A 10,856-nucleotide genomic window follows, 5' to 3' on the forward strand; every position below is an offset into this window, starting at 1 on the left:
AGCTGAAGCCGGCGCGGTCCTCTTCGGCGTCTTCTTCCGCGTCTTCTTCTCCCAGAATGCGCCTGCACCGGCCCCTCTCGTCACTTCCGGTGCGGCGCCGCATTCCTCCACAGCTTCTGGGCATGCCCAGAAGCTGTTTAGCAGGGGAATGCGGCGTCGCCCAGAAGTGACGAGCGGGGCCGGTGCCGTCGCATTGATTCCTGGGAGCCATGACGTTCAGCTCCCAGGAATCAGTGCAAGCCCGGAAGACACGACTGAGCCTCGGCACAGAGGGAGGAAGTGAAGACTAGGTGAGTATATTCGATCTTCAATTACAAGGTGAGTAAATAAAAAAAAAAAAACCTAACTATCCAATTCCTTTTCAGGTGAAGGTGTAGAAGCGGATGGGCACAAAAAAAAAAATATCGATTTTGTGCCCGGAACTCCGCTTTAATCAATTTTGGAATAAAGCTGTAACATAACAAAATGTGATAAAAGTGAGTGCTATTAATGCCTTCCAGATGCAATACATACACACACACATGGTGAATGATATATAATAATACCACAGGCATAGGAGATCAACTATGTACAGTCACATAATACATTTCTGGAAATACACCATGCTTGCCTTTTAGGCAATAATGTGGTTGCCAATGTAATTCCCCTTTACAAGACGTCATGTTTTGTACTTATGGAAAATGTTCACTTATTAATAGAGAGGGGTCAGATCCTGGCCCTCCCCGCTGCCCTGGAACACACACAACTTTCTGAGTACTGCGGGAATTTTTACTTTGCACACTGCAAATACCAAGGCATGGGACCAGCAGATAAAAGATATATTGCAATAATTAGTCAGGAGGAGGGCAGGTGGATGGTGTTTTGGAGCCGAATGAGAGATAAAAGGTCCCAGGGGGTAGACGGGAGCAAAGGACTGTTTGAACAGAAGTGAATCATTTTCATCCTAACCAACTGATAAACTTAACTGCTCAGACCCCCCCCCTCTCAGTACATCAAACCCAAAGCCTTCATTTATTTACAAAACACCTCGCCTGTCAAGCTATTTGACTATAACAAAAGCCGTGTCACATTACCATGCCACTGTTTGTCCCATTTTTTTTTTGGTTGTATTTAAACAGTAAAATAATATCGCTGGCAAAAATACAAAGCTATCCTTTCAAGCTGTCTCACCGATTTTGTGGACAGTGAATGATTCATAAGTGCACCTTTCCCTAGTGAGTTTGGGAACAAAACTGCAAGTTATCCGAGGCTGGGCAGAGCGATCTCGGTTTGGATATTCATCAAAGTGACTATGAGGCAGGGCTTTAAAGTATTGGGAAAAACTGTTGGGTCAAACGAGCGACTTTAGAATTTCAGGTCTAATGCACCAGAGAAAAGCGCAGGGCTTCAAGCCCTTTGTATAGGAATGGATGGAAAGGATAAACTTCTAGTGATAGCTGCGGCGTGTGTAGCTCTTATTAGAAAGTTAAACTTCATTTATTGACGAGGAATGACAAGAGGGAGAAATGTTAGGAACAGAGTGCCACCTGCTGGGCTTCTCTAGGAGACGCCTGGCAACATGCACGAAGGCTTCTTAAAGGGGACCTGTCAAGAGAGCTAATATTTGTGACAGCCAGCATCAGACTCGATGCAGCTATGGTAATTAAGGTTAAAAAAAAAAAAAAAAACTTGATAAAAACAAAATAAATACATTTAAAAACTCAACAAAAACAAACACAAGCAGTACCAATGTACATTATCTCACAAAAGTGAGTACACCCCTCACATTTTTGTAAATATTTTAATATTTTTTCGTGTGACAACACTGAAAAAATTACACTTTGCTACAAAGTAGTGAGTGTACAGCTTGTATAAGGCTTCTTTCACACGGTCCGCTTCCGCAGGCGGATCCGTGTTGCTCAGCGGAGATCGATCCGCGATCCCCGCTGAGCCGGGCGGATGACAGCTCCGTCTCCGCTTGCAGAGTGGAGAGGGAGGTGTCTCAGCAACCGCTGCCCTCTATGGGGGATCGGAGGAGAGCGGACCGCTTGTCCGCTATCATCAGATCCGCTCCGATTACTGAACGGATGGAAAAATAGGGTTTCCATCCGTCCAGATTTCAGCACAGGATCGGATGCGGATGGCAGCGGGTGTCAGCGGAGGTCACCTGCCCCATAGAGCTGCATGGAGGATCCGATCAGATCCGCCTAAAAAACTGACAGGCGGATCTGATCGGACCGCCCGTGTGAAAGAGCCCTAACAGTGTAAATTTGCTGTCCCCTCAAAATACCAAAACACAGCCATTAATGTCTAAACCGCTGGCAACAAAAGTGAATACACCCCTAAGTGACAATTTCCCAATTGGGCCATTTTCCCTCCCCAGTGCCATGTGACTTGTTAGTGTTACAAGGTCTTAGGTGTGAATGAGGAGCAGGTGTGGTAAATTGTGTGTTATCGCTCTCACTCTCTTATACCGGTCACTGGAAGTTCAACATGGCACCTCATGGCAAAGAACTCTCTGAAAAAAAGAATTGTTGCTCTACATAAAGATGGCCTAGGCTATAAAAAGATCGCCAAGACCCTGAAACTGAGCTGCAGCACAGTGGCCAAGACCATACAGCGGTTTAACAGGACAGGTTCCACTCAGAACAGGCCTCGCCATGGTCCACCAAAGAAGTTGAGTGCACATACTCAGCATCATATCCAGAGGATGTCTTTGGGAAATAGACATATGAGTGCTGCCAGCATTGCTGCAGAGGTTAAAGGGGTGGGGAGTCAGCCTGTCGGTGCTCAGACCATACTCTGCACACTGCATCAAATTGGTCTTCATGGCTGTCATCCCAGAAGGAAGCTTCTTCTAAAGATGATGCACAAGAAAGCCCACAAACAGTTTGCTGAAGACAAGCAGACTAAGGACATTTATTTCTAGAACCATGTCCTGTGGTCTGATGATGCCAAGATAAACTTATTTGGTTCAGATGGTTTCAAGTGTGTGTGGCAGCAACCAGGTGAGGAGTACAAAGACAAGTGTGTCTTGCTTACAGTCAAGCATGGTGGTGGGAGTGTCATGGTCTGCAGCTGCATGAGTGCTGCCGGCACTGGGGAGCTACAGTTCATTGAGGGAACCATTAATGCCAACATGTACTGTGACATACTCAAGCAGAGCATGATCCCCTCCCTTCAGGGACTGGGCCGCAGGGCAGTATTCCAACATGATAACGACCCCAAACACACCTCCAAGACAACCACTACCTTGCTAAAGAAGCTGAGGGTAAAGGTGATGGACTGGCCAAGCATGTCTCCAGACCTAAACCCTATTAGGCATCTGTGGGGCATCCTTAAATGGAAGGTGGAGGAGCGCAAGGCCTCTAACATTCACCAGCTCTGTGATGTCATTATGGAGGAGTGGAAGAGTACTCCAGTGGCAACCTGTGAAGCTCTGGTGAACTCCATGCCAAAGAGGGTTAAAGCAGTGCTGGAAAATAATGGTGGCCACACAACATATTGACACTTTGGGCCCAATTTAGACATGGTCACTTAGGAGTGTACTCACTTTTGATGCCAGCGGTGTAGACATTAATGGCTGTGTGTTGAGTTATTTTGAGGGGACAGCAAATTTACACTGTTATACAAGCTGTACACTCACTACTTTACATTGTAGCAAAGTGTCATTTCTTCAGTGTTGTCACATGAAAAGATATAATAAAATATTTACAAAACTGTGAGGGGTGTACTCACTTTTGTGAGATACTGTATATACGTTTGTAAAGGCCTATTACAGAATTCATATTGGACACACACCAGCGGTACCACATTTTTTTGCTCATCGTTTAGGATTAAAGTGATGAGCTATAAAAAAGTTTAAATTGTCCACGGTTAATTAGCTTGGCAACCTTTCTATTTACATTTAAAAACTAATAAGATTATAGCTTTTATATTAACTATAAATATTTAATAATTATTCATGCTCCATGCAACATACAAAATGGGCACGACTATAATATTTTTCTATAGGTCCTCTGCTTTGAGAAAATACATAGTTTAGTACATTTTCAGGTCTGAGATGTGCACAATATCATAGTGTAAATAACTGAAAAATTAATCAGGCAGCAAAAGAAAAAAAATGGTCAGGCAGCATATTTGACGATTTTCTTCAAAAGGAATATTTGCCGGTACGCCCCTTTCCCAGTTCACCATGGTTAAATACGTTCCAGCTGTTTTTGCTGTATATTACTGGAGTACACCACATGTATAAGGAGATGTACACAGACTCAGAGCACAAAAAAACTGTGCATCACTATGACAGATGCAAATGTCCTTTTGGTAGGCTTGTTTACCTTTTTCTACCAGAAAGATTGCCTTTTTGTTTAAAATGTTATTAAATATCTAATTTGCTGTTTTTCAGATTAGCTTTTCAGTTCTTTATAGTGTGAAAAAGGATGCTTGGCATATACAGGGGCAGACTGGCAACTTTCAGCCTAGGGGGGCAAGTATAAACCAGAGGCCCATGGTGCAGCGACTCGGCCCCGCTCTCGCTCCCACTCTCCCTCTTCCTGTCCTCCTGACCGCATTCCAGGCTGAAGTTACTGAAGGTGCTCTCTACTCACTGGCTGAATCCTGGTTCCCAACCTGGCCAGCAGGGGGCAGTTGGGGGGGGAGCTGGGACAGCTTGGTGGGGCTGGCTGGGGGAGGAAACTCTCCAGTGGGGCATTAAACTGGCCTCTGTTCAGACACAATTTACACCATCCATGCTTGGGGGAGGGGAGGCCTGCGCTCTGTCCTTGTCTTCATCCTGCACCCAGTAGGTCAGAAGCAGGGGCTTCTTATTTCTCTTCACCAGGAATTTAGCCTTTTTACGGGGCATCAGAGCAGCCCAGGGGGCAATTGCCCCCTGACCCCTGGCCCATTCCTCCCCTGGGCATATAGGCTTCTAAATCTGGCAAACAAGGAAGTGGTGTTCAAATGTCAGTATGACAGTTCTTTATACATACTGTATGGCTCTGACACATCATCTGTAAAACACCCGAGCCACTCAAAGCGGAATTCCAGGAATGTAAAACTTTCTCTAATTGGACAAGGTGGAGAGAGACGTCACTGCTCCACCTCTCCACCTTATCCAATCACAGAATGCTTTGCATTCAGTCAAACAATGTAAAGCGATCTCTGAATGGCACCCATGTTGAGCAACCAACTTTCTGTGTTAAAAATGCAGTATGGCAGCTAATTACTATGGCACCCAAAAGTAAGTAGCAGTATCTATTTCAGTGATTTCCAGCTTCCAGAGGCATCAGCCAAGTGTAGTATATACATAGTTACATTGGTCCAAGCTGGTCCATTGTAACCATGTATAAAATGTCTATACCTGGAATTCTTCTTTAAACAAAGGCATATGGTATTTTTCAAAGTTATTTCTCAACAAAAAGCATGGAGCCATGGATGGATGTGGGAGTTTGCTTTGTATAATGAATTCAATAGTGGTTTTTGGTTTGGTGCTCAGATACAGCAAAGATCCATTTAAATGCTTGCTTTTCGTTTGTACATAAGGTTTAGAAATTATGAACTGAACACAGATATTATACTATGGAGGCTTTTTGTACATGCTATGTGATTTCCATTGGACAAAGCAATGGCCATGGCCTGCATTTTTACACAGCATTCAAAAGATTTGCCTGCGATGTCCCATGGAGCGGTTTCTGCATAATGCTCCAGGGATTGATTCTCTGTGATTGGAGATGAGGCCAGTCATGTGAGTCCCAAAGCAAGAAGAGCAAAATACACATTTTTTTCTTTTCTGGAGCAGCAGTATGGCCCTTTGATATTGAAATAACCTACTAACCTAATTTCCCAAACTGCTGCAAAGACATCCAGAGTACTTGCCCTTCTGTTTCAAGGTCTTTGTTGAAGGGAAGGAAGAGCATTAGGTAGAGCTGTTGATTTGCTGACTCCCAAATGTTTGTTCCCCAAACACCTCAAGCAAAGACCACAAGACCAGTGTGTACACCAAGGAAAGTATTTCTGATGTCTCAACAACACTGTGCAATTACTCTGGTAATCTCAGTGTAATTCCAACTAAAATGTGAACTCCAAAAGTGCCTGAACTGAAGTACAAGTTGCAGTGCCCTCTAGTAGCAAGCTGCTTTACAGATTACCATTATTGAAAGTGGGTTAGTCTGCACAGTCTTTGCAAGTCCAAGACTGCAGCAATAAGTCACTGAACATACATTGGAATCTTTGTGCTGCAAAAAGACTTTGGAGTATTACATCGAATGCCTAACAGTGCATCCAAAATCTAAAAGTCATCAGACCTAATCAGCAATTATTTATTTTTGTGTTTTCTTGACGCTCTCCCTAATCAGCGATACCAGGCAAAAATTCTATGAATTCTGCATACAAAATTTCAGCACTAATTTTATCCTAAGCTGATTTCTATGTAGCTACTTGTACAATAAGCCCACACAGATACATTGAAGGTGAAATGGAAGTAAGTGGCATTGTACTTCCTAAGCTTGTGCCGGGTACCCTCATCTCTCTTTGACAAGGTAGAAAGCGGTAAGGTGGATGTCCCAGTATTACTAGTAGATACAGTGGGTATAGAAAAGAATCACCTCCCTTTAAAATAATCTCATTTTGTTTCTTTGCAGCCTGAAATGAAGATAGACACGGTTTTTGTTTTATCCAGCTGTGCAACTTATAACATCCAAGTAAAAGAACACCAACATGTCAGGAAAAAAAAAATTCAAAAACAGAATCACTGCATTGGGAAAAGGATCACCCCCTTGTGTCAGTATTTTGTTGAACCCCCCTTTTGCTTTAATCACATCCTTTAGTCTGTTGGGATATGTCTCTACTAACTTTGCACATCTAGACTTTGCAATATTTGCCCGCTCTTCTTTTCAGAACTGCTCAAGTTTAGTTGCATTTGATGGTGACTGTTTGTGGACTGCAATCTTCAAGTCATTCCACAGATTTTCAATGGGGTTTAAGTCTGGGCTCTAACCAGACCATGCAAGGACATTCACCTTTTTCTCCTTCAACCACTGTATGGTCATTTTTGCAGTGTGTGCTTTGGGTCATTGTCATGTTGGAAGGTAACCTTTTTCCCATTGACAACTTTCTGGCAGAGGGCAACAGATTTTCCTCAAGAATGGCTGATTGCCTGATCCATTTTTACTTCTATCCTGACAAGTGCTCCAGTCCCTGCTGTTCCCGGGAAACACCCCCATAACAGGATATTACCACCTCCATGCTTGTAATATATTCCATATTTAAATTAATATCACAAATTTAAGTATGAATTTATTGTTGGACATTATCGGCACCTTTAGCGCAAGAAAAGCTCAAGAAAAATACATCCCTTTAAATTCTATGTATTTCTTCACACTGGTCCATTGAGCTTCCGTTGTGGTGTTAAAAACCTTGCTTGCAGCATTTTTAGTCAGTTAAAAAAATGCACCAAAAACACCCCTCCCTGTGTAAATGCACCCGTGTTATGTTTTCGAGTTACATGACCTATGAAAAAACACTTTTTTTCTTTTTCGGCAAAATGTCGATAACACCTTTTTGGGCTGATATGTTTTGGCCGCCAACATTTTGGTGCATTTCTACCTTTTTCCATGTGGCCTCAAAATCTTCAAGGTGCGTTTTGGCAAAGCTCAGTCGTGACTGCATGTGGCCTTTCTTGAGGAGTGGCTTTTTTCTTGCAACCCTCCCATACAAGCCACATTTGTGGAGAATGTGTGATATTGTTGTCACATGCACACAATGACCACTCTTTGTCATAAATTCCTGCAACTGCTTCACAGTTGCTGTAGGCCTCTTGGTAGTCTCACTGACCAGTTTCCTGCTGGCTCTTTCATTCAGTTTCGAGTGAAGTCCTGATCCAGGGAGGGATCTGTGTTGTACCAAGTACCTTTCACTTCTTATTAATAGACTTCAATGAGGTTCTAGGCATTGATAAAACCTTTTAATTTTTTTTTGATCCATCTCCTGATTTGTGCCTGTCAACAACTTTAACCCTGAGAGCTTTTGACAGTGCCACCCATAGTTGATTGTTTGCTTCAGCTGCACTACCAGGGACTGAAATGCTCCAGGAAAGCTCTTTTTTTAATGCTGAGCTAATCAAAATGACCACAGTTGATTGCAGCTGAAAGTCAAATGACTTTGTGTGCCATTGAGAAGGTGATTAGTTTACAAGTCATTGAGTTTACAAGTCATGTTTAGGAGGGGGTGATCCTTTTTTTAACTCCGTGATTCTATTTTTGAATATTTTTAAAAAAAAATTCTGACATGTTGGGGTTTTATCTTTCACTTGGGAGTAGATACAGCTGGATAAAACAAAAACTGTATCTGTCTTCATTTCAGGCTACAAAGCAACAAAGTGTGATCACTTTAAAGAGGGGGAGGTGATTCTTTTCTATACCCACTGTACATTCCAGGATCATTAGATTACAAAAAAGAAGATGGGGTGGACTGGAGCAATACAGAGATGCCAGAAAGCTATGCTACCTGTATGTACCTTAAGGTTTAAAGTAAACCATTCTGCTAGAAAGGCTATATGGTGGCACCCGCTGGGGGAATAATTGGGCCTGCAGCAGCTATTGTTAGCCAAATGTGTACCCAGTGGTACCAATGAGTTGCTTACAAGTTGAACAGTACACATTTGGCATTGGTTATGTAAACATTTGGACAAAAAAATTGGATACCTACCAATTGTTGTTATTGTTATGGTCACTTAACATCATGGGTTCTTCCTCCCCCAGCAGTGGTTGGGTTCTGCATGCTGTACAGGACATTGCTACAGAATAAAATAAGCTTTCATTCTCTACAGAATTCTTCTGTGAGTCCTGGGTGGTTTGATGATGCACTCCCAGTGTGCATGTTCTTTTAATCCATTGGTTTCGCAGCCAGTGGGTTCAATTACACCAGGTATCAACCCAGGAAAAGGCCAATGTTGGATGATGGAGTACTGAAGAGTATTGCAGGGAGTGGTAAAATTTTATTAAAAAATCAAAAGGGCCTGGGCTACTAATTTTTTTATATTTAACGTTAAAGTTAAGTTGGCCTTCAAATAGGCTTTCTTACGACATGATACACACAAACGTTTTACTTTCCATTTCTCTTAATAACAGACCCTTATCAAGGTCAGTCATGTGATATAAGGAGGGGCCAAAACAGACTAAAGACTACACAAATGCACCTAATTCAAATATTCACCTTTTTGAATTAATAATTTTAACCATATAGCTAAAGGAAAAAAAAAAAACAATAATAATACATGGATGAGCAAGGATATGTATCTGGAAAACTTCTACCCATCCTGATAACAGAATGACATGAAGAGATGCACAAAGAACTATTTACGATTCGAGAAGGCTTCAATTATTAGCCATATCTGCAATGTGACATGACAGGACAGGAATTAGTGTGAATATCAGGCCATGCATTAACTTGCACGTCCAATAAAAAGTATGTTACACGAGCTGCGGGAGGAAATGAAAGCTGCTAATCTACTTTTCAAGTGAAAGGCATGAGGTGATTGAGCTAACCTGGGGCACAGTACATCCTTTCCATCGCTTCGCTGTCACACGAATCTTCAACCTCCATCCACCTGCTAAAATACGTTAGCTGAATGTGTCCTAAAAACAAAATGACGGGAGAAATCAAAACATGTTTCCCTTCCATTTTCCCTACAAGTGAACTGTAATTACGTTCCTTTCTAGCTAAAAACAGTATCATTAAGAATAATGGCATCATTAAGTAGTAGAAGCTATTACAGTGGGTGAATTTGCAGCACTGATAATGAAGCTGCAGACAGGAAATGAAGATACTAATTACAAGATAAAACGCCTACCCAGTTAATTGGAACCAACATTGGAATAAAAAAGAAATGCATTTGCAAAAGTTCCTGACCTCTATCATTCAATAAGATGTTGTTTGGGTTCAAATCGCGACACACAATTCCTTCTCGGTGGAGAGCGTCGAGGGCTATGACTATCTCTGCGGCCCATCTCTGAATGCAAGACTCGGGAATAATAAAATGAGCTGCCTCCGACAGTTTGGCATCGAGCTCCTGAAAAATTTTGTGTATCTCCTGATCTTCCCTTGACTCCCTCCTCCTGTCGGAAATCTTGTCCATGTCCTCAATTTTTATCTGCAGTTGTAAAAGGTTTGCAGTTAACTTGTTAGAAATCTCAGAAGTAGATGAATGAAGATTAGGAGCACTGGCCTCTGAAAATTGTTCGCTGGGCAAGTCTAAAAGGGACGAAGAAGTGGCAGAAGAGGATGGTTTAACTGATACATGTTCAAACGGATTTAGACTAAGCGGTAAATCAGAACCATCTGGATCTGCTGCCAACACAGATCCTGTACTATTGTCAACACTGACTAGGCATAAAGTTATATCTTGGGACGGTTCCTTAGAAGAAAGTTCTTCTGCAGACAAGTTCTCTTGAGGTTTAATAATTTGCTCTAGGCTGTTCTTTATCTGCAATACATCAGGAGTTTCTAGTAGCTTGGAGTCTATGACATCTTTCTCTGAACACAACTTGTTCAAATTTTCCTCTGCGTCTACCAGCTGCGCCCCTGGAAGGTTGACAAGAAGATCGGGTCTACCTTCATCAATGCTACTAACATCATCTTGAGCAGCATCTTTAAATGATATAACGGGCACAGAGTCATTTGAGCTTCTACTTATAGTGTCATGAGGTACTGCACTTGGTTTATCAACATCTATACTTTGAGTTTCAGAAGCCACATCATCATCTTGGAATGGAGAAAGCGGGTTGAATATTTCAGACTTTAGGCTATATCCTTTATCAACAAAATCACCCCCAAGCATGTCGCTGGTGCTCTCCCGACTATCTATCCTGAAAAATTCC

At 42.3% G+C, this 10,856-nt stretch overlaps 1 protein-coding gene across 1 annotated transcript in view; it reads right to left on the reverse strand.

Moving 5' to 3' along the window:
- LOC309544112 (ribosomal protein S6 kinase delta-1-like) overlaps positions 1-10,849 on the reverse strand; it is a gene marked incomplete at its 3' end in the record, with an annotated part of 29,019 nt that extends 18,170 nt beyond the window's left edge. Inside the window, exons 1-2 of the mRNA XM_082276493.1 lie at positions 9,889-10,849; positions 9,525-9,614 (exon numbers count right to left, since the gene is read on the reverse strand). Of these exons, the coding sequence (XP_082132619.1) occupies positions 9,525-9,614; positions 9,889-10,816 (1,018 nt within the window). The remainder of the gene's footprint in view (positions 1-9,524; positions 9,615-9,888) is intronic.
- Positions 10,850-10,856: the final 7 nt, after the last annotated feature.

The sequence above is a fragment of the Pelophylax lessonae genome (genome assembly GCF_965119305.1).
Source record: "Pelophylax lessonae genome assembly, contig: HAP1_SCAFFOLD_1036, whole genome shotgun sequence".
Classification (NCBI taxonomy): domain Eukaryota; kingdom Metazoa; phylum Chordata; class Amphibia; order Anura; family Ranidae; genus Pelophylax; species Pelophylax lessonae.